Source organism: Coffea eugenioides, chromosome 2 (genome assembly GCF_003713205.1).
Source record: "Coffea eugenioides isolate CCC68of chromosome 2, Ceug_1.0, whole genome shotgun sequence".
NCBI classification, from domain to species: Eukaryota; Viridiplantae; Streptophyta; class Magnoliopsida; order Gentianales; family Rubiaceae; genus Coffea; species Coffea eugenioides.
The window spans coordinates 70,962,860-70,987,659 of NC_040036.1; the positions used below are offsets into that span (position 1 = coordinate 70,962,860).

The 24,800-nt window shown below is 35.6% G+C and overlaps 2 protein-coding genes across 2 annotated transcripts; both read right to left on the minus strand.

The window, feature by feature from the left end:
* Positions 1-1,016: 1,016 nt before the first annotated feature.
* LOC113760906 (superoxide dismutase [Cu-Zn] 2-like) lies at positions 1,017-6,500 on the minus strand. The gene is made up of 8 exons (XM_027303657.1): positions 6,266-6,500; positions 5,278-5,366; positions 5,084-5,185; positions 4,005-4,100; positions 3,742-3,773; positions 3,539-3,614; positions 1,859-1,912; positions 1,017-1,375 (listed from the first exon to the last, which is right to left on the minus strand). Exons 2-8 carry the CDS (start codon positions 5,351-5,353, stop codon positions 1,353-1,355), a joined length of 459 nt encoding a protein of 152 aa, XP_027159458.1. The 5' UTR covers positions 5,354-5,366; positions 6,266-6,500; the 3' UTR covers positions 1,017-1,352.
* Positions 6,501-8,198: 1,698 nt separating this feature from the next.
* On the minus strand, positions 8,199-22,230 carry LOC113760172 (coiled-coil domain-containing protein SCD2-like). The gene is made up of 17 exons (XM_027302741.1): positions 21,928-22,230; positions 20,828-21,312; positions 20,275-20,353; positions 19,911-19,952; positions 19,714-19,776; positions 18,403-18,452; positions 18,296-18,323; positions 14,601-14,669; positions 14,376-14,423; positions 14,236-14,296; positions 12,451-12,564; positions 12,189-12,310; positions 11,099-11,156; positions 10,648-10,695; positions 9,967-10,007; positions 9,286-9,412; positions 8,199-8,418 (listed from the first exon to the last, which is right to left on the minus strand). Exons 1-17 carry the CDS (start codon positions 22,228-22,230, stop codon positions 8,294-8,296), a joined length of 1,863 nt encoding a protein of 620 aa, XP_027158542.1. The 3' UTR covers positions 8,199-8,293.
* Between the last annotated feature and the right edge of the window lie 2,570 nt (positions 22,231-24,800).

Here is a 24,800-nt window from a genome sequence, read left to right on the forward strand (position 1 = left end):
CATAAGTTCTGCATTTCCCATAACATGTGGAAGGTATCCTAGGCAAGTAATAGAATTTTCTTTCTTCTTCTTTTCTATTTAAAATTTTCAGGGGTGGTGGGGGATGAATGATATTAATTGTTCAGAAAAGCAAGTAAAGTAGGGGTTTTGTGTTGCTAGCAGTACCGTCCCTCCAACTCCCTCTAGGTCTAACAAATGCACCTTTAGGCCACATAACAACCCCAATGAATGCAATATAATTAGATTAGATTTAAGTACTAGAGTAATGCTACATTTTAATTCTGAAACATATTTGTTGTAACATACTATTATATCTGATAAACACTACTATGACTAGCTTTGTGATATTTGGCTCATTTATACCATTGTCAGCTTTCTGGCAAAGAGATAGCATGTTCTTCTTTTTTTTCATTTTCTTTTTCTGGATAATAAGGGATAGTGGTATGATGTTCTGTTCTTATCAGGCTCTGATGGGATGTCTGCGGATGGCCAACACGATATTGAATTGGGGGTCCAATCTGGTGGCTAGAATTTGATTTTCATTTCCCTTTCAACAACAACTGTAAGAAACACACACACCCCCGAATCTGACCTTAAATCCAAACACACGCACACCTCTCAAAGCGATGTGGGACAAGATTTTTTGGGGGAAAGGGAACGAAGGAGGCTTAAGGGCCTTAACTAAGAACCCACCACACACTAACACTCCTCTCCGATTTTCTCTTGTCTTTCAACAACTTTAAGAAACACACACGCACACCCAAATCTAAGGTGATTCCACCAGTTTACTCAAAAGGCAATTGCTGACTTTTAGGTAAACTCACGGACCTTAAATCCAGACACACGCACACCTCTCAAAGCGATGTGGGACAAGATTTTTTGGAGGAAAGGGAACGAGGGAGGCTATTTGATTTTCATTTCCCACACTCCATTTTTTCTCAACTCTCCTTGAATTGCTATAAGAACAGTACTGCTTTTTTCCCTTTTGGTACTATGATTTACGGCCACATGCAGAGTGAAATAAGATCAAACTTGCACTGATTTCTCATTAAAAAAAAAAAAAAGGAAAATGGGCATTTTTCACATCACTTGTACTTGTGATTATTCTAGCTGCCATTTTCAGTGCATGTAAACCTGCAACTTAGTAGGGGCAGTCCCAATACCAGCAGTTTCACTCCTACATTGGGACAAAGGAAAATTGGGACAAAAAAGTGTTATGACTCAAACATAATGGTAAGAAGAACATTAGTCTGAGAATACATTCAACTGCTACAAGAAGCAGAATCATATTTATTTCGGAAAACAGTTCTTCCCCCATTTCGACTACTATTGATCACAAGCAACAGTCAATCTTAGCCTTGCAGACCAATGACACCTGCACAGAGATAAGTAAAACATCATCATAGGCGAAGAAACAATCACACATCACATTTAAATTCAATGCTCTTAAGCTGTAAATTAAGTTGTAATGTTGACTTTATAGATATTTCTAACACTAGAACCATAAAAGAAAATAAGACATGGGCATGCACGTAATGAGTACATACATGAAAACCGACTGAACCGGGGTCAGTCTGGAATTTAACATCTAGAATTGAAGATTTGAGAGTGAACGCTGTTTCTTTTTTCAGCCATCAAGCATGATTTCCTTCAATTTCTTTCTTTCAGACTTATCCTATCGACGCTTAAAAGCTAGAGCAGTCTCTACTGTAAATTAATATTTGACTAAACAATAGATAAACAAAAGAGAAGCAGAAAGTGAGAGGGAGGGAGGGAGGGAAATAGGACAAAAAAAGCAGGACGACTGGGGAACTATTGGGGACTAAAGAAAAGGGCAGGGGCAACATGATATACTTACCACAGGCAACCCTACCACCAGCATTGCCAGTGGTTTTGCTGAGTTCATGTCCTCCTGGGTAAGAAATAAAAAAAAATTATTAAACAGAAATTATAATGTGGCCAAAGGAAATGCAATCTTACAAACTTATATTTGGTGCTATTTGAATAACAAAGCAAACCTACAAGAAGCAAGTTTACTTTAGATTAGCTTCATAAGTTAATTTGTATGAAAACATCAATCGGCAAGACAATACCACATCCTATAATTTACTCCCATTGAGCACTTTTCTCAAAATGGAAGTTCTTTCTCATTCTACGAACGTGTCAACCACACTAAACCACAAGTGCCACTTGGGAAAATCACAAAAATACCAACATTCTGCAATTAACATTGCCTGGCTTTCTTCCCATGAAGAATGTAGATACGTTTTGCGTTTAGGATGTTAGGTCAAGTATGCATTTATGCGTATATGATGCTTTTCATCACATATGCAGGGCTACAAGGAAAAGATGATGTCATTTCAATCATAAATTTCCTTGTGTGCACATCAAACATAACTATGTTTCAATACAAGGAACTAAAATGGCTTTTGGTTAAATATTTTGGGAAGTTTAGTCATATCTGCTGCTTACATGGTTGGCTGTAATGATTAGACACATAAAACGAATCAAAGGAATGATAGAAGTGCTCCACTAATGACACTTTGGGTGCACCACTATTTGCATGATGATTAGGGAGTTCCCAAAAATTTAAGATGGCAAGGCATGTTTAAGTTTAAAAACAGATCCAGGAGAATATTATGGTTCTAAATGACAAAGATGAATAATGAAGCATGAACAACAAAGTCACCAGACATTTTTTGTAAACCTATATTATGGCCTTTTTCTTGTTTATAGACAAAAAGCTAATGTGTCATAGCCTTCTTGTTGAAGCTAATGTGTCGTAGCCTTCTTGTTGATAGATTTTAAAAAAAAATGCAGATAAGTCAACCTAAGGACACAGTGTGAAAGTGAGATGCATGAAGGGGCAAAGATGCATGAAGGATGGATTCATGCACAAAAGCCAACTGTTGCTATCTTGGTCCTTTTTTTAATCGTTCCATCCATGTGTGAGTATGTGTCTGCTCCTTTTTTTTTTTTTTTTTTGTAATTTACATTTAAAGGAGGGGATATTGTTGACCAAGGGGAACAAAGGGGTGATGCAAGTCACTGTAAAGTCAATGTAGCAATGGTTTCTCGTCATTTTGAATGGTAAACTGCAGAAGTTCATTCTCGTGATTCAGTCAACAACTGAAAAAAAATCACATAACAGCATGTAAACATTCAGAGTAGACTGAAAAGCAAACATGGTGAGTATTGTAAAGAGTAGGTAAAGTGCATTCACTACTGAAATTCAAACTTGAAATCATTAGGAATAATCTATACAATAATTGATACCCTAAATCTAAAGCTGTCACAACAGTACCACCTCCAACTAATAATATGTGAATTAACTAAAACATCCAAATGCTGCTGATTAAGAGGATTGACAAGTTTCATTCTCTGATAGTGTGACAGATACAACAATGATTTAGAATGACCAACCACACTGTTGTCCAATGTATGAAGCAAGCAACCAAGGGTCTTCCTTGGTCATCATCAGAAATAGATTCAGCAAAGCCACACAGAACATAATAAAGCCTTGTGATAATTACATTACCTCTCCCAAGATCATCTGGATCTGCATGGACAACGACTGCCCTTCCAACAACAGAATGTGGTCCAGTGAGTGGAATCTGAAAATTTGGGAAGTTTTATGTTAACCCAAAAAGAATAACAAAGAATGTTGAAGAGAGCTAAGTGTCAGTATCAAGTGGGAGATATTGATGGCAAAATAGAAACCAGGAAACTAAATGAGAGTACCTGATTGTCAACAACTAACACATTGGCAGTACCTACAGGAAAGACCGACAAATCAGCAAGAGGAATAATCTAGCCTTCATCAAAATTTCTAGCAGAAGATTTCCAGTTAAAATTTCTCAAAAAAAAAAACCATCTATTTGGGAAACTAAAGAGTGAAAACACCGGGAAGCAAAAAAAGATTGATAAAAATATAGAAAATAAGAATAGCCACATGGTTATGGCACATATTAAATCTAAATACCATGGCAACACAAACTGCATACCATCTTGACCAGCAGTAACATTTCCAAGATCACCAGCATGACGGTTCTCATCGCAAGGAGCACCATGCTCTTTGCCTTTTGGATTGAAATGTGGTCCTGCATATGAATAGTTAAAGATATCTAAAGCCAAGGACAAAAACAAGTACTTGGTAAAATGGGCCAACAAGTTAAGATAAACTTTAGTTCATCGTAAGATAGGTGGATGTTCAGTCAATGCATCTTAGGATTCCCTCAAATAATCTATTCAAAGATTTTCATTTCCTCAAATATGAATCCCTAAAAAAGGATCTCCTGCAATTTTTTATTTTCTTTTTGATCTCCATCTTGAAGGAGCACTCAGCATGATTCAGCCTCACCCTCTCTTCGTACAGCAAGAATTCCTTTCTCACACACACACACATTAAAGGCACAGAAGGACATGATCTTGGGATGTGCAAGCAACACCATTTCTTACCCCACACATACACACACAAAGGAAATGTTCTATTCTGGAGGGCCTATAATTTGTACTGGTTGCTTGTTTTTGGATTGTAGTATCGACAATAATAGGTCGCAGATGACAGCGGTTGGAAGGTCTTAGCAGTTCAAAGGGCTGCCATATTGGATATGGGCGACAATGAGGAGGGTTATGGAATGTAGTCACGCAAAACTAGAATTATAAGGTTTTGCATAATTAATGGCAGCCACAAAGATAAAAATCTAATGCATCACAGCCCAGATTCTAGAAACTACACCTTTTTCGGGTCAACCTTGTAATGAACATCTTTTTCTATTTTCTTTTTTCTTTTTTTTTTTGGGGGGAGGGGAGGAGCTGTAATGAACATCTTATGTGAATGTACTTTGGAAAACAGAAATATTGCTACATTGCCTTCTTTCTTGTTAAGTATTATCTAAAATGAAGTCCAGAAAAGACAAAGACTAGAAGGTACAAGTAGGAAGGAACTGGAGAATAGAATGATATTTCAAATACATCATACTTAAGTTATGCACAAACCTAAATAGAAATATATGGTTTCTCTTGTAGACATAGTGGTATTTCATAAATATGTAAACTTTGTAGAATATATCATGGACAATACCAGTTGACATGCAGCCATTCGTTGTGTCTCCAAGGGCATGGACATGAAAGCCATGGAGCCCTGGTTTCAGACCGGTGATTGTTCCAGTAACAGTTGTAGGGCCTGGAATCAACGAAGAGAGCATTTGCAATTAAATTGCTAACGGAACATATATTACATGACACTGCAAAGTAACGACACGAGGCATTTTTTACCATCTCCTTCTTGGGTCAAAAAGATGGTGCCACTCACACACTCATTGCCACTAAGAACTGCAACAGCCTTCACCATTGTCTTCCGTGATCTGCAACACAACAAAACAGTTAGAAATATATCAAACAAGGAAATCCGAGCATAGTGAATTGGCAGATAAAATAAATCAAACAAAGGGACACACATTTATTTTTTCTACACAAGCTCCAAAACCAACAAATTCCTTAAATCCACCAAAACATAGCCAAACCAGGAGACAAGCAAACTCGCTAATACATATTGTCCTGTCAACATAGCCCATCAGAAAAGTAAATACAACCAACTCAAGATGGACACACAAGTATGATTGAGCTACCTCGACATGACACACAAACGATAGTTTTCATTTCTAAAACCCAACAATTTGTCATATACCACGAAGCATTTAGCAAGACCAAAGAAAACATCAGGTATGAGAAGTTACAAGATTTATAATATATACCACAAAATTTCCAGCATAATTAAAGAAATAACATCAGGTATGAGAAGTTACAAAAATATTATAAATCTGCAGATCTTTTTTTCTTCTTTTCTTTTCTTTTCTTTTCTTATGTGGCTCCCAGCAATTAACAAATTAAACTGCGAAAGAATACCAAACCAACGACATATAAGAACTCTAACACCCCTAAAAGGACTCAGTAGGAGCAAAATAATAGAAAATCCCACAAATTGAGATTCTTTACCACTACTCAACTTTTAATCCAAAACCCAATTCCAATTTAAAAGAAAATAACTGGTGGGCATCTTTACTACTACTGATTCATTACCATACAAGAAACAAATTATTTAGACACCATCAAAAGATCAAGAAATCAAATCCCAACACATATTAGGATTACCATACAGAAAACCATTCAATGCAAGTTCTTATGAGATCATACTACAACTAATCAAGAACATTAACAGCAAGAAATATATACAGACACAATGAGAAAGACAGCTTGAAATAACCTCAGAGCACCCCAAGGGAAAGAGAGAGGGAGGGAGATGATAGATGAATGTTGTAGAATAAGAGAAAAGAATGCAGAGAAAGAACAAAGTGGTGAGCTAGGATATGAACTACAACCACTACAGCCACAAGTATATACAAGTAAAGGGGGTCACTTGTCAGGATTCAGGGTAAGAGACTATTCTATTCTAGAAGGGTCTGACAGATTTTATAGAGTAATGGGTGAAGAGCAAATGAGGGAAGTTGTTGGTGGGGTGGGGGTTGTTTCAGATCAAATATTCAAGGGGATCTTTATCCATTCTACTCAAATCACCTAGTCATCATCACACCTCAGCTACCCAATTCAAAACTGCTGCATTTGCTGACCTGACCTCATTGTGTTACTGCAAATTTTGTTTGCTTTTTTGTAAATTTTTTGAAATAAGAAAAGAAATTGTGAGCTTTCATAGAAAAATTTTCTCGATACATATTTCAATCATTTTTTTAACTCATATACATTATATCGCAACTATATTAAAAAGAAATCCAAAATCTTGCGGTCTAAACGGCTCTCCTGTATGACTATGAAGTTTTTTTTTTCTTAGGGATAAATTTTTTAATATAGGAAAAAGCATTTGAGTTTAATATATCTCACCATTTTTAGTTTAGACAAGTGAGTAAATTATTTTAGAATAAATTTTATATACACTGACAGTGTACACACTATTAAAATTAGATACATGATATAGAAGTAAAATTTGAATTTCAAATTTAAATTCAGATGCATTGTCATGCATCCATCTAATAGTGATGATATATACATTGTTAGTGTATTAAAAAATAGTGATTGTATATACTTTATTAGTGTATAAAAGATTAATCAATTGTTTTAGAGTAAATTTTATACAATCCATTATTTTAGAAAAAATTTTATATATATTGACACTGACAGTGTATCTTATATATGCTATCATGATTGAGTGCATGACACATGAACAAAATTTGAATTTCAAATTTAAATTCAGATGAGTTGTTATACATCGGTGTGTTGGGATCAATTTTAACTCAAAATTAATAATATAACTTAAATGGTGATTTTGACCATTAAAACTAAAGTTTTTTTGTCGCTAAAATTTTGACTATCGCAATTATTATATACGTAGCCACGTTATGATTAAATCACATAAGTTTGGTGTTATACTTTATTTAAATCACATAAATTTGGTGTTAGAATTATATATATCACCGTCGAATACTTTATTTATTTTTTTGGAGACTTTAACTTTCCAAAAAAAAAAGAAAAGAAAAATAAGTTGCCGTCAGAATGGTACAATTGCACTAAACCGGCCCCATTTCGTTATGGTCAATTTTGGCATAACTGTTGCATCAAAATTTTCGTGGAATGAAGTTCATATATATGGGGAAGAGGAAGAAAAAGAAAAAGAAAAAGAGACTGTCTGAAAGCATAATAGATGTAGACAATCATACTTTTTTATTTGACTATAAAGCTGGACAGATTTGAATGGAGAATTGTAAGAAGTGGACAAAGTTGAAAAAAAAAAATTGAAGTGTATATGCAATTGCATGATGAGGAAGTAAGGAATTAGCTCTTTTTAAATAACCAATAGCATGGACAAATACAAATACACCCATCAAAATTTGGTGATTCCACTTTTTTTTTTATTAGTTGAAGATCTTAAATTCCGAACATTCTACTTATAATTCCTCCTATTTTACTATCAAACCCAACTCAACCCTTCTCGATCCCACTCTTTTAAGCATCGTAATGGCTCTGCCATATCTGACGTTATACCAATAGAATAATAGTCTGATCCTATATTTTTATTAAATGACTCTCACATTGACTCAAAATTTGTATTTTCATTACATAAATATGTTATTAAATGATGTATACAACATTCAAATAAACACAAATGAACGAGGACAAAGCATTCATCTAAGGACTTGGGCACTTTTCAAGGGAAATGACTCGCAAAATTTCAATAGTTAAAATACTTGAGGAAAAGAAAAAAAGAAAAAGAAAGATTTGCTTAATGTTGAAGCTCGTAGTCCATCTGTGTCTTATGGTTGGAGTAAGGATCAATCATCTTTCGAGATTCTTCCCACAATTGAATTTCAATTCCCAACTTCTTGAGCTCAATGAGCCCACGTTCAGCTACAAAATGAGGGCAAAAAGTATGTTAAGGTTTATATCATTGCAATGCTTGGTCTAGAAGAGAAAACAAAATAAATGGCTACCAATGGTAATGTTAAAAGAGAAGACCGGTAATTACTAAAAACAAGATAATAACCATGACATTTTAAACAATAAGTAGCAATTGAATGCAAGAAAGTAGCTACTTGAGAGGGAATGTCTATCGTGACACACTCTTAAAAATAATTGAGCTAACTAGAAAAAACTTAGGTAGATTTGGTCTACGAGTTCATTTTGTAAAAAGTATACGATATATGAAATAGTAACACGCTTATAATAGTGAATGATGATGTAAGAAAAGTGGTATTGAGTGATATATGATAATGTAAAAAAACACATAAATTATTACATGGTTTATAAATGAACCTGTAAATCAAGTCTACCTAAATAATCACGGGCTGATATTTTAGGACATCAAATGGGCATTTGGTAGAACATACAAAATGAAAAATTTGACAACATTTTGCCTGCATATTTTCAATTCTCTCATTGATGCCTAAACAAACCAAGTACCCTTATCTCTCATAGCTGAAGCTTCAAAGATGGCAATTGAAACTGTATTAAAGCATGTAAGCCATTGGTATGAAAGCAAACTTCTAAGCCTAATATGAAAGTAAGCTCTGGAACTCTATCAGATATAGAAAGAAAACATCAATAAGGTTGATAGTAAAGAAATGACAGCTAGATATATGCTCATTGGCATGGAATAACAATAAGAGACTGAATAGAACTACAAAGAAAATGTTTCCCCACTTATATTTGGATCTCATACTAAAATTCATGCTTTCATTAGCAAACAAGTGCAATCAGGGATGCATCTATGTGTACCATCAACTGCAGTGTTTGAGTTTGGAACTCCATTTCCCTGGCTGATCCAAAATTGCAATCGCTCCTCTGCAATGTCTGGCTCCACTCCATGATTCTTTGCCCTTCTCCAGAAATAAGCGAGCCAAGCCTGCAAGGGTTACAAATCCATCCAAGCTTCTGATGCATCATGTGAATGTGATTCAAAGATTTTACTAATAGAATTGAGAAATTCCACTTTAAGCTCTATTCAAGCCTATTGATAATATTGTTACCCGTGGATCAATTTCAAATGTGCAAAGTACTGAAGTACAAAATTTTTCATTCGTTTGCTACTGGACTCCTTTTACTATAAACAATAGTCTTCTGCAGTTTATTGAAGACAATTTGAGGAGTTTTGAGTATTACTATAAACAATACTACAAGGTCCTGACTTCATTCTTCCAAAATTAACAGGCAACCAATTTCAGGACCTATTATATGACTACATTGATTTGTCTGCATCCCTGCCATATTTAAGTGGAAATACACACGTACAAACAGATATGTAAAGACCTTGACACTTGTTGTCTGTTCGAGAGAGAGAGAAAGAGAGAGTCTCATTAAATTGTTAGCTTTACGTCTCACAAAAATCTATATGGCTAATACATAACCAACCAAGAAACTCAATACAAAATAAGAAAACAAAGAGCTTTATGAATATACCTCCTTGAAACGTACATCTTCAGACTCCTCTGGGCTTAGTTCTGAAATATAAGCAACAAGAATAGATTGCATAATTAGGTTCAAAGTTCCTTCCAAAATGAATTCGATATTAATAGAAGTATCTGGATTGATGCATTTCATGTCTACATTAGGTACAAACGGCCGTCATATGTGATCTCCCTCGTGCCAAATCTCAGTCATACATAACAAGACCAGTGCCGTTTCATTTAGAATCCCTTCGCATAACGTAACAATGTATTTATAAGCATCCACAACGTAGAGTCAAAAGTAAGTCCTACGTAACAGCTATTGACAACAATAACTATGAAACTGCAATAGTTGATTCATTAGTCCATGCATGTTTAGCTAACTGTCCAAGGATATTCTTGTTGATTGACTTATTGCTGCTTAAAAGTACTCATTTTGCCAGGCTTCGCAATTTAAAGAGTAAAATCAAAAACTTTGTTTCTGGCCTTCAAAACTCCTCTATGGATCATAATAACTGGGACAAAGAGCATAGAATGACATTGATTAAGCAATCTGCAAAAGTTGACATATCAGTTGGCCAAGGCTCATGTTTATGTGTCCCTTGATAGAGAACCGTCATCAGGAAAGTTGGATGAACTAAAGCAGAAGATCAGGTACTAATGGTACTCAATCGGTGCTATTGATGTCACTTACCAAATGCTTCTGCAAAATGCTGCCCTTCAATTGGTAGTCTCAACTCATCTACAGGCATATCAAGAGAAGAGGAAAATTACTGACAAATGGGATTGATAAATGAAATAATAACTGAAACGAAAGCAGATCATTTCATTGAAAAAATACCAGATGGGATACTTATATGATGACTCATGGGAAAAAAAAAAAAAAGCTATAGATTGAGGCAAAAGAAATAGTTCAATGAATCGCATTATGTGATGGTATTTCCTATCTCTTTTTAATTTTTTATGTACTATTTCCCATGTCTGGCACTCTTTCTCTATGGTTTCTACATCTTTCTAACCTAAGTCCTTCAGCTTTGCACATGACCTGCCTGTATGAAACTTTTTCTATACATCATATGCTGGGATGCAGGAATCATATACTGACTATTAGATATACTTTGGCTAAAAACAATCTAGATTAATACCTTTTATTAGACTTGGACGTCTCTTTTTGGCCATTGCAACAGCTATTGCCTCTTCTACCTTTGACAGGGAAATGAATTCAAATAACTACACCAAGATTTACAATAAATCCTCAAGCAAACCTCCAAATAAGAAGGCAAGTGATATGAAGTGCGCATAAAGTAACAGAAAATGATGGTAGAAGCATTTCATAATTGCCAGTAGATGTTTAGATATTTGTTCTTTTTAGTCAACTTCAGTCAAGAGAGGTTTAAAAGTATAATGCAATCTAAAGAAGGTGGAACTAATATTTGGACCAGCCACTTGATATGATCGAACATATGTCAAAGTAAAACAGTGAATTAAAATCAAACAAGTAATCCATACGGGGATAAGCATAAGGAAGGTTATGCCACAAATAACCACATAAAAACAGTTCAATGGCAGACTGGCTTCGTGATTAATCACAATAGTTGGTTCTCATTTAAGCCCAACACCAAAAGTGCTTTTTTCACCGTTTAACCTAGTAAAGGAACTTTAGTTCCATTATTGTCTTGAACATCTGGACAACGTTTACAGCAAAGACATTAGTATTTAAGTGAGAAACTACCAGATGTAGATCATTTTCTGATCTGCATTTTTCTACAAATATTTAGTCAATGTCTGACTGATAAAAAGGTTTGAAAGATACTTAAGAAATCAAGAAGGGATGATTGAAGCAGATATGTTCTAGTAGTGTGGCAAGCTCAGTGCTACAATGATAATTTAGCGCTGCTCAATGTAATTGTGGTTACAAAACATTTTCCACCATATAAAAGTTGATATTTGCTGATTATTCTGTGAAAATATGATGTACCAATTCCCATATGTTTTAGATCATGTAAAGTCCTCGTTAGTTGTAGGGTTTCCAAAGCATGAGGACATTTGCATGTCAATTTTCAGTTTATCACATTTTTGTACTAAAACAAACTAATGAAAGAGATTATAACCTACGTATCTTGAAAGCTTTTCAGACAAATTTAAGCTTTTAAGGAACGTGACAGGTACCACAGGCATTAGTTTCAGCAAATGAGAAACCTAGCATACAGCATGGCAAGAAGTATTTGTCAAAACCTTGAGTGATGTCAGTTCTCGCAGACCTTTCTCCACAAAAAGCATGCTTTCCACACTTCCTTCTGATGAAAGTTCATGATTATCCTTTATAACTTTGTCTCTCTCCTCTACATCATTATTTACTGGAGATGATAGAAGAGATATGAGAAGGCAACAAAGGCAAATCTAAGAACATAAACGATCCAGTTGATAATTATTTAAAGCAAAAAACATGAAACTTGTTTTCTTCTTTCATTCTGTCAAGCAGAGTAAGAGACTTTACCTGAGGCATTTTCATTTTTTGCTCTCTCGCCAGTAGCTAAGACGACTTCATTGGGAAGTGGGGCAAAAGAGGACCAATATTTATGTCTAGCTGGAGCTAGCTCTGCGTGAATACCTATAAAAACAAGTTTGAATCACCAACCTCTCACAGAAGAGAAACAGAAAATTGATTCTGTTTTTGGGTGTTCCTTGACATATAATCCCCTTGCCTAAGGAAAGACCAGAAGTGAATGTGGTTTAGACATTGTTATCTAAACATTAAATACGGTGAAGAAGAGAATAGCATTTGAAAAGTCTTCACTTCTATTCCAAATTGCAGAATCCATATGGTAATCAGCCGTCTAACTCATTGACCAAATGGGGTAACCAAGGTAGTATATGTATTACGCCTAAGGACAAATAAGACCTAAAGTTGATTTGGCCAATACAAGTAGTGGACTAAGGCCATGTGTTGTAGAAATGTGGTGGGAGAATTACAGACGATCAATGTATATTGTTGAAGAGAAAGTACTATATTGTGTAGTTTTAAGGGTTCAGAAAGTAGATTGTTGAAGAGAAAGTACTATATTGTATCTTTTTAAGGGTTCAGAAAACCGCAAGAGAATTGAGATTCTATGCTAACTAGAAGAAATAACTGTTGCTGCAGCTATAAAAAGAATAATAATAGGGCTGCAAGACATACAGTTTCCTATCATAAGAAATATGCTGCACATGGATAATAGATCTGATAACTACAGGAATAATCTCTGAACGAACCACATAATCAACCAGTTGTAGGATTGAATAACAAGAAGGTCTATATGCTCCTGCATCTAATGGATTTGAGAAGACACTAAATGGTAAGATGGTATCCCAGAGTCCCAAGTTTCTCTTCCTTAGCATAGATGGTACTCAAAAGGGAACTCGTGATAGCAAATAGGTTATTCAAATGTTGCCATAGATCTAAACCAATACACAGGATGTATGTTAGTTTTGCAAAGTCAGCTACCATCTGACATGACATGAGACCTTTACCAACTCTACAAGTAATATTGCAAGTTGTACATGGTATTTAGACTTTTCAGACTCACTCAGAAACTAGTTACAAGTATTTTTCTAATCTTGATGAGCAAAAGTTTGCAGTCCGACAATGTTATTCACTCCACTCTTTTTTTGAGGCAAAATGGACTGGTTTTTTTATCTATAATATGGAAAATTTTGCTTACTTGTCTTGGATTCAGCATTATTATAGTGGAAAGATCTTATAAGTGAGTGCAAAAGATAACTCAGATGACTGCAATCAATTAAATAGTTGAAGAGAGATGCCAAAAGCAACTGGATAAAGAGTGGATTTTTTAGCTGTAGAAGGCCACGGATTCATGTGAGCCGAATCTGCTCCTTGACGATTCTTTCACAATTACATAAGAGTTGGAAAATTTCTCTAAACCGTCTGCATTAAACAGTACTTTAATTTTCTTTTCCCTCTTTTCCTCAAATGGTTTCAGGTGGAAAGCTTTTGTATTTGTAATTTCAGGGATTTTATATGTCTAGTTCAATTGTTCAATGCCTTTCTTTCTGTCACAAAGCAGATTTTAGTTTTCACAGAGGAAACACATGTATTGATATTGATATGACATAGATTTAATGGATAACTTAATCTGAGTAAACACATAGAACTTGTAATCAAGGATGGAAAGAATTCTCCATTCAGTTTCCATTTAATCAAGCCATCCATGACATTAATTGAACTGAACACAATAATGAATCAGCTTCTTATGATTTTAAACTATTTGCTAAATGAACTTACCATATTGGACACATAAACTCCAATACCGAGCGAGCCAACACCTCTTTAGAACAACCTCTTCCTAAGGTGTAAGACAGTAAATCATATGATACATAAACAAATCAATAAACATCCAATGAACAATGGCACAAACAACATACCATCTCTTCCTGAGTCAGTATCATTCTGTGTGTCATTGTTCTGAGTAACTTAACTTCTCTTTCAGCCTCATGTAGCTGCTCCAGAGCAGAATTTGCTTCATCTCTAGCAGTCTATTTCGAAGTTACAAAATTAAAAACATGCCACCATGTATCTTATATTACTTGAGAACATAAAAGACTCAGAAAATGTCATTAGCAAAATGTACAAGATAGAAGTTTTGATACCTCAGCTTCTGTACGCAATGCTTCAATCTCACCTTGTCCAGCATATTGTGCTGCAACTTTCAGAGCAGCCTGCAGGTAAAATGCATAGTTTGCAGATATTCAAGGTTGAACTTAAGTGTCTAAAATAAGTACTTATGCATCTACATTACATGCCCAACAAGTTTTACAAAAGAACATTCACCGTGGCGAAATCTTCCTAATGAAAATTAAATATAAAAAAAAAAGATCTACTTCAAATGAAAACTACTGATTAGGGCCCAAATATAGTTATAAAGATCTTTTGCCGCGTTTGGTGTATGGAAAGCTGCGCTTGTTGTCCATGACAAATTATTTTCTGTGTTTGCTGCTTGAGAGCTAACACTTGTTCTGTAGAAAGCACGATGTTCGATCACTCTGTTGCACGTGTAACTGTGACATGTACAAACAATTCATCCAGGAAGAACAAGAGTGATGTTCCTTCACCTCAGTTGATCAGCATTTCTGTGTCACTAATCCTGTTATCCAGCTTCTCTAATACATCAACTGTAGTTTTCAGCCCTAATATATGCCTATCAGTATCAGCTTCAACCAATTAAATAGTCAACTCCTTGGAGGAAAAGATGCTCACTTCTACAACTATTTCAGTAATCTGATTAGGCGCCAAACAAGTAAAATTAAGTGATTTCTTGAAACAATCTAGTCATATCATGCAAGAAGATTAAATGCTTTACAAATTCAAAACCAAATACAGGTTAAAATAGGAAAAGAAAAAAATAAAGTAATCAAATTAAGCTTTGAAACCATTAGAACTAGAGAAAGATTCTGTCATCATCTAGTTATGAAAAGCCATTAAGAAGAGATAACTAATATTCATTTCATGTCAATTATACTCGTAGGCTAATGTCCTCACCGTGGAAATGAAGAACCTAGAAAACATTGCAGTGCAATGTCTTTCTTTGCATTATTCGTCAAATAAGTCAAAGACCCTTGAAAACATTTCAATGCAATACCTTTTCATGTAGCCAAAAGGACCACAAATAAATGGAAGGACCACAAATAAATGGATAAGAATAGTACTGCATTCAACTTACATTAGTTCAAGGAAAAATCCTTTTCCTTACAAATGACTATCACTTAAATTGAATCCAACATCAATTCGTAAGGATACAAATGAGTACTTTTTGGAGGCTTAGTTGTTTCAGTCTAGATCATGAAGGTGTCAAGTAGCTAACACTGGATTCAGACTCTGTTCAGAAGACATCAGATTTAAGTGCAGAACTATAGAAGAGGAATCCTGACACTGAAAGAGATTTCCAATAATGATGCCACAGAGTGGAAGAACGAAACAGGCCCTGGTCAAAAAACAATTTGATAACTAGATGAACAGTAATGACCAGAGATAACTTTGGCTTATTTCTGATGGTCAAGAGTACAGATCATTTAAAAAATATGGATATTAATAATAAACTCCAGGACCAATTGAATATGCATAATACTACTTCTTGCAGATCAGAAACCCTGCAGGTTGAGAGAAGGGATACAACTTCGCAAATTGGAAGGTGATGCAAACTAGCATTGTTATCACTTGACAAACAGCTTCTATCTTTGAAGAAAGCCATGATCAACTTGAAGAAACAAGAAAAAACCGCCAGTATGTAGTACACTCCTATTATGTTATAGCTCTAGAGAACTGCTACGCCCTAAAATCTAATACTCTCATCTTCGCATCTTTGTCATGATAATATTACCTTTCACAGATTTGTCATATTGGACAACAATAACATAGGAGCACCTCAATAGAAACATAAGACCATAAGTTCATACGTACATTTCATACAGAAAGCTAAAGTGACTAACAAAGATCAAAACATATGCTTATCTTGAAACTTTACAGCTAAGTTCCAACAATCTTTCTCCGCTTTGAGCACAATTGAAAACTAAGTGCACCGCATGTGATATAACACGCTTGCAAAGCTTTTCTTTTTACTTTTGATTCGATATTCTCCCCATAATATTTTGAAATTGCAAATTCAATTGCATTGGCGTTTCTATTTCAATCAAATAGTCCCACGATATCTGTCATTGTGCTTTAACTTGTAGATTTCACTTAGCTTTTGGTCCAACACGCCAATGTCTTCAAAATGGACTTTCATACATGTACCCATTTGCATGTGGAGCTAAACGTAAGTAAGACTCTCTTAACCAGTAAATCAAGAATTTTTTATTGTTATAAGAGTTAAAGAGGATAAACCAAGATTAGGTCTGAGGCAATATCATTGGACAACATAACTCAAACTTCTATAATTATCAAAGCAAAATAATAGAACTCTCCAGTAAAATATCTGAATCTGTCAGGGAATTAGCAAAGGCTTTGTTTGCTATCAAGAATAGTGCTGATGGAATATTCAAGTGCAGTCAGTTTACCATGAAACCTACAAAAGATTTCAATACAGAAGCCAATTGTAATTTTTCCCATGAACTAAACCTTCAGCAAATCCTCCTTGTGAGACTGTAGAATGTCTGCAACCATTTACTAGCACTACTTATAACTATCAAAAGAAAACCTTTTCAAAGCCACATTGACCTGGCAAGCTAGTGCTTCTAATTTAGACAGAAGATCTTTCATCTTGGTAGAAATACTAAAAAAATTTGTAAACAACCTAAACTAGCATTTAAAGCGCTGACAACCCGGTAAACGGCTTCTACTAAACAATCACCTAAAAATAGTTATCCAATGTTCTAAATGTTGTCATAAAAGTAGTACTGTAATTTCTTTTTGGATGTATGGTATCTGACATAAGATGGTTGTTGGAGAATGTGCCTGAAGTTTTTCTCAAACAATGTTTTCAAAAATTATTCCATCTTAATATAGCCGTAGGCTTAGAAGGGGGAAATGAATACACTTACTATTGATTGTTCTATCAAATATTCTCAAGTAAATGAATATTTCCTCAGTCTACATACTAGCAAGAGTTATCAGAAACGTATCTTGCAAGGATCCTATGATCTAAGACAACTAGATGACCAACTCAAATTATTAAGAAAACTGGATTCAGTTAAAAATGCTGGACCTTTAACAACAGAAAAAATTGTGTTCTGGAGTAACTTATTTTGTTCGTTGCATCAAACTGCCAAATTTCATTAATTTCACAATAAATAAGCTCAACATCCCAAGGTTCATTTGGAGCAAGTAAAAAGTGAAGCATCTACAAGGATCAACAAAAGTATCCTGCTGCAAATAAGATGATACCAGGCACAGTAACTCTTTCCTCAGGGAGGGTTCATCTTCAGATCACACTATGCCTTCTAGCAGGTCAAGGGTTTGCGATGAATGAGAGCTTCTTATCATGAAAGCTAAAAGATTGAGTGCTTAAAGAAATGAATGAAACTCAGTTTTATTCTCTACACAATCAAATCACATGTCATTCCAACTCCACTATCCACTTTAGATAAAGATAATGTCCAGGATGGAAAGGAGAAATATTGCATAATCGAAGCAACATCCTTTGCACACTGTAAAAAGCATCTGCAACTTGGTACAAGTAAATAATTAGGCCTAATGAGAGCTGAAGATGCAGCCACAAAGACTCACATGAAAACAGAATGTAAGCAATGTGCATTTGATAAAACTATAACAATGCACCTTATGCAACAGATATAAACCAAAAATGGCAGTTACTTTCATCGAATCATAACAGCTTTCTCATTGTACATACCTCCCTTTGTTGTAGAGCTGCTTCTTTCCTGTGATGCAAAATCAAAGAAATTTCATTATTGAGAAGGCAATTGTGAAGATAGATATGTTAAGAGTTTAAAATCTTGCCTGCTCAAGAGACGAGCTTCTAATGATGTCCCTTCTCCGAGATTTGCAATCTAACAACACAAACTTCTTGTCATGAACAACTTAGCATTTCAAACATAGTAGCCAAACAACATCATTCTAGAAAGTTGCTAATCATTGGTGCCAGTAAGAACATATGTAGGACGAAAGATAAATGACATCATCATAGATGATTGTTGAGAAGAACCATTTTGTTTAGACAGCACTGGGCACTATCACAAGAGCAAAGTCTCAGAGGTTCCCACTAACAAAACTTATAACTAACAATTCTATTTGAAATATGGTCTCACAAGAAGGGCATACTTAGGAACAGGCAGGTAATAATCATGTTTGCAGTTTTGGTATAGCATCAAGTGGGATGAAAATCAGCGAGGGAAACACATCCATGTGAGGCTGAAGGTGGTATAGCTTAGGAAGATGAATAGTAAATAGACACCATCGTGACAGTTTCACTTAACTTTCAATTACTAGGAACAGATTAATTGGATCTATCACAGTGAAGTCAGAAAAAGCATCAGATTTAGGAGAAGCATTGGAGCCTGAAAGGCAAGAGCAGCCTCTGAAACTAAATGCTATAGAACATTCTTCTAAAAGTAGTTGCTATAGTACATAGAGTCAATCTGGGGAAAGCATTACTATGCAAAAGAGGGGCATCTTATCTTCTGGAAAGACCCAGAGAATATCCTTACAAATTATTTGCAACTGTAGATTGCACTATAGTAATATTGCTAGGTAAATAATTGATGCACATGATTTGGGAGTCAAGAAATGTAGGCAATCTACATTTCATTGTGTGGTTTTTTCTGAAACAGCCAGATTTATCTACCCTATTTTGAATCCAATAAAAATCCATCACTTGGACAGAGCTTTCTGGAGGCATTGCAAGACACATGCCAGAGAGGGACAATTCGGCTCCACTGGCACAGCGTGGAAGGGAAGAAAAACTATTTTTACAATGGATAGAAACTACTAAATCTATTCAGTAATTTCTGTTCAAAGAGTATGCATGAAAGGTAGAGAAAGGGCCCAACTGATGACAAAGCTATATGCAACTTTTCAAATCCTATTAGAACTTATTGTAAGATGTTAACTCTCCTTTTATACAAATTCTTCACATAGCTTTATAACCTGTTTGCCTTTTTTCACACTTTGTCAATAAAAAAGGAAGATTACAAAATCAAGCATGATAAGCACTCAAAACAATCAACTTTGACTCAACTGGAAAAACTACCAGTATTATAAAATGCAGATGGAATTGCAACAATATGTTGGCTGATCCCTTTGCAGGATTACCTGTTTCTCAAGCTGCTTAACTCTAGCTTCTGCTTCATCACATCTTTCCTCTGCAAGTCGAACCTGAAAAAGAAAATATTAAGATGGAAGTAGGATAAAATATTGTACATCCAGTGGCAAAACATCCTCCTAACCAGGCATTTGAAATAACCAATATAAGAGAACAAGGGCTGAAGCATGAAATCAACCAGACTCACCTTTTCACTTAAACTTTCATTTTCTTCTTGGAGCATGTCAATCTGCAATTTGAATTGAACCTCATTAGTATCTTCAAAAGCTATGAACTAATGTTGTAAACATCAATTAAAATACGTACATTACTACACCTACATATTATCTTTTGAAAGTTACTACTCTACCAATGATCATTAGTTATAACTTTCCTAAGCAGTTACTAGAAGTCCATTATGGAGATCAAGACCATGTGATTATGATGTCATAAATGTGCACGGGGAACTGTTTTACACAAGAATTGTAGGATCAAGAATGATTCATCTCTATACAGGAGAAAAACACATTATTTGTCAAAGGCAGATTTAATATATGGATAGATCAACAGACCTGATCTTGTAGGTCAGAAGAGGAGGACAATTGTTGGCCAGCTTCTTTGTATTTGAAAGTTCCAAAATCCAAAGATAACCTGGTTGTCCACCGAAATTCAGAGAATGAGAGCTACAGTTTGCATAAGCATTAGTAAAATAGAAAGAGTTTAGTCTTACTTAAACCATGATATGTAACAATTGCTAGAAATTACAAGACATACTATAAGGGCTTGAAGCAATTCATGGACATCATTCAGTAAGAACCACAGCTGTAGGACATATGCTTATTTGAAGAATTTATGATCAACTGAACTAAGAAGAATGAAAACCAAGTAGACATGTACTTAAGCTAAACTTTTCTAATTCTTAAGCAAAGTCAAAAGGGATAAACCAATTGGTAGTTACTTTTTTTTCCCACTTATTAGCAAAGACATGTTTTTGAGTCGAAAAAAGTTCTAAAAGTAGATAAGACTTGGGGAGAAATAAGAATTCTGCTATTGCCTATTGAAGACATTAGAAACAATGTAGATGTAACTCCCAATGTACAACACTTAAAGCTGTAGAAGGAATACCTTTTATCCTTATGACTATCTGGTTGAACCTCAGCTGGAATAGTGGATACATTGGACCTAAGTGATAGTGGTACAGCGGGGGGTACCATGGGAACTGTCTTGACACCAAGATTTGGACGGCTATGTGAACGAGCGGAGAGAGGTTGTTCAACACCATTGGATAGAGATGTTCGACTGACTGCTGAATTATTACTCGCAGATGGAGGTTGCGCTTCATCCACCGAGCTTGCTGATTGAGATGCACGACCAGCTACAACAGAATAATTAGAGGGGATTTGTTCCAAGGAATTCGACTGAGTTGATCGACCTGCTACAAGAGAATGACTGGAGGGAATCTGTTCCAAGGAATTGGAATGAGATGATCGGATGTTTCCCGTTGAACGAACTGATGAAGGTTGCTTTTCCACTGAGTTGACAGCTGGAGATGCCCGCAAACCTGATGCGGATCGCAGGGATGAAGACTGTTCCACGGGGTTGCGAATTGACTAAGAACAGTTGACAGAAAAGTTTTAGGCCTAAAATCATGGGAAAATTTATGATCCTAAAAATGGCCATTACAGAAAGATGTTTAAACAAGTGAGAAGTACATGTTAATGAATAAACAAGTACAGCTGTTTAAACTAAAAAAGGCACACCAATATTGACAATACATATTCACCCTGCACATGTGCTTTCAAATTATTTAGGTGGTATACATGCTAAAACAAGTTTGAGCAATAGGAGATTAAGAGAAGAAATGGACAACTGCTGTAAAAGGGATTCAGATGACAACATTACTTACATGCTACAAAACTAACATATCTACAAGTTTAAAGTATTAAAAGCAGCGTAACATAAAAGAAAATTTCTGCTATCAAATGTTGAGGTAATTTCGAAGAGGAATGCTTTAGCAAAACAAGAAAAAGTATCTTCTAGCCTTTGCACCTAACCATAACTGAATCTGATAGTTCCAAATACTTAGCTGACACTCAGCTGCAATTTGTCATGAATTTAAGTCTTCAGATACATTTGTTGCTATTGCTTGATGCAGATAAAGTGTAAATGTGTAGACAGTATAACATTTTCTCCAGATAAAACCAAAAACAAAATCAGAACATTACCATCGGAGAGCGAGCTCTTGTTGGCCTTGAACTTGCAAGCCCAATACCTGCTGAGAGACTTGAAGGATTGTACTCATACAGAAGATCATCCTCATCATCTTCATCATCAGCCATCTGGTGTGCCATGACCTGAGCAAGCCTCTGAGCTGCAGCTTTTGTATGTTGTGGTTTCTTCAAGTTGCCAGTTGAACCCGAACGCATGTGACGGTTCAATGGTGAATTCATTTGTAAGGAAGGTGTATTTGAAGTAGGCGTGGTTGATCCACTTGCCTGCCTCACATGCACGGGCCTCATTCGATCCATTGTGGCAATAACTTCATTAGAAGCAAAATTTGGATCAATAGTTTAAGATAGACGAGAATCATGCCTTGCTTTTTCATGATTACCAAATGAACGCATCAAATTATTGAGGCTCTGCATAACTAATTTATGATAAACTAAATTGTTGTGAATGACATGAGTCCTCCAAATGACAATCTTTGCTAACCTAGAGTTGCTTTCTTCATTTTAATAAACCAAGGAATTCTCTCAAATTTCCTAATGCTATTAAAGCAGAGCTACTGAAGCACGTTGCTCAAATGCATGCATCTAAATCATGCTATTAAGTCATCGTAGATAATATCCTCATAAGATTGGTGTATTCGGGCTTTAAGAAACTTCCAATAGATTAAGAAAGATAAGCAAATGCCAACAGGATCAAACATGTGAACTTCAAACTTCTGATAAATTAGTTCATTTGCTCAAACAGCTCAAGAGAACAGTTGATTAGAATGTACAACTTCCCTCCTAGCATTACAAATTGAAGGATATATATATTTGAATGCAGAAGAGCATTAACAGCAAAAGGAGATAAAACTACAACATATCCCCCAATCCCTGCCCATTTCCCTACTCCTATGCTGAAGGTGTGAGTTCTCCGTGTCCATCAGGAATACAGAAACATTGAGAAATCTGTTTTGTTCAGGGTGGATGAAAACTTCATATGTTATGCTAGTGTGCAGTGGCTCAAGCTGCACAGTCTAGCGGGCTCATTGAGCTCATTAAACGTAGAAAGATTACAGTTCTAAGTCAAGCTATCGCACAGTGGCTCAGGCTGCACAGGCTAGTAGGCTCATTGAGCACGAAAAGAGAAAAAAAAAAAAAAAGGAGGTTCTACGTTTACTTTGTACTCCAATGGGAATCTCCAGACATTGCTTAAAACTGTTTGTGTCCTATTACATTTCTTTCCAATGTACAGGTCTAGCCTATCAACACTGTCCTTCACACGAAATAATGCTACAACAACCTTTTAACCTCCATGAATCAACAGAAACATTCTCTAAACAAACTTTTGACACACGCATACATGAGTACCGAGAATTCTTTGGCGAGGAATGTGATCAGGTTGGTGGTTTCTTCATTTAACATTCTCTATAAGCAATGAAAAGCATCACTACATACGAAACATTTCCCACTTGAGATTAAAAAACGACAATGTACTGCAAAAAGAAAATTGATTTTCACATTTCTGAAAATGAAAATTCAAGAAAAGAGATGCAACATAAGGCATGTATGATGACAAACTATGAAGTGGGATTTCGTACCTTTAATAATGAGAGTTATCAGCTTTATTTGGGAAAATTTGAGTTCTGACTTCTGATTTGAATGTGGGAAAGTGATTGATAAAGGAAGTATTATCTTTTTGAGGAGGGAGCGGGAATCAAGGGGGCCGGACAAGTTATAACGTTTTTGGGAAAAAAAACTTTAAAAAAAATAAAGATTAAGGATTATATTAAGGGGTAGGATAGGAACGTGGAAAATTGAAAGGGAATTAGGTCGAAAACTGGCTAACTTTTAGGAAATAAAATAGGCATGTAAAAAGAATGCATCAATGTAAGGTTAAGAATTATCTAATTAGCAAATTTTTAGGAGCTAAAATCTAACTATACGTTGATAGTATAAAATGCTAACTTCTCGGTTCTAAGTTGCATGTCTCTTTCAGCTTGTAGCTTTCAGCAAATCTTAAAATCATATTGGGCTTCTTTAGCGAGTGCTCACTTATTAGTACGAGTGCTCACTCATTATACATAATTTATTACATGATTGTACACACTCTTTTCCAAACTAACTATTGCGCAAAAAATAAACACTCTTGACGATTACCTAGCAAGCACTTAGGCGCCAGTCCACTAAACCCATGGTTCAAAGACTCGGCCGAGACCGTGTTATGGCCTGAACTATCGATTTGGGAAAATCTTTAAAGATTAAGGGAAAAATTAGGGAAAGAGTGAGAGGATCAGTAGAGAGAGAGAGATGAGAGAAAAGCACGAGAGGAAGGAGGGAAAAGGAAAACAAATTCTGGTATTAACTGTTTGATGCTTACAGAGGGTGGGCCCCATTTATTGTTGTAACTAACAACCGCAACTAACTAAACAATTGGCCAAACGGTGCCGTTCCACTTAGCAATTGCCCCAATCTGCTAGACGGTGCCGTTCAGCTAACTAATTTCTCCCAATTCCTTAAACGGTGCCGTTCCACTAATGTTCATTCCTATCTTCTATCCTGACAGACCGAGATAGCTAGGCCGAGTCGTCGGAACGGGATTTTCCGATCCGATATCGAGACGAGATAATTCTGAGATAATGAATCACCGAGAACTCGGCCGAGACGTCTTCGAATTGGATAGAAACAGCCGAGTCGCCCCGAGTCATCTCGAGTTAACTCGAATTTTTATTATTTTTGCTAATTTTTTAATTATTTTTAATTATCATTTTTTTTACAATTTTTAGAATATTAAATATTTCAAAATTTTGTGTCTTGCCAATACCGTGACCAATATGTCGAAACTGATGTAGAACGGTCCGGGCCACGACCGCAACCGCGACCACGACTTT

Bases quoted from the DNA above. Each gene is read 5' to 3' on its own strand.
- LOC113760906 (XM_027303657.1), bottom strand. From the start codon at position 5,353: ATGGTGAAGGCTGTTGCAGTTCTTAGTGGCAATGAGTGTGTGAGTGGC. The intron at 1,913-3,538 runs GTAATGTAATTA...TTTCTTACCCAG, and splicing joins TCCAGATGATCTTGGGAGAG to GAGGACATGAACTCAGCAAA. The intron at 1,376-1,858 runs GTAAGTATATCA...ATCTCTGTGCAG, and splicing joins TGGTGGTAGGGTTGCCTGTG to GTGTCATTGGTCTGCAAGGC.
- LOC113760172 (XM_027302741.1), bottom strand. From the start codon at position 22,230: ATGGATCGAATGAGGCCCGTGCATGTGAGGCAGGCAAGTGGATCAACC. The intron at 12,565-14,235 runs GTAAGTTCATTT...TTGTTTTTATAG, and splicing joins GAGTTTATGTGTCCAATATG to GTATTCACGCAGAGCTAGCT. The intron at 10,008-10,647 runs GTAAGTGACATC...CTTATATTTCAG, and splicing joins GCATTTTGCAGAAGCATTTG to AACTAAGCCCAGAGGAGTCT.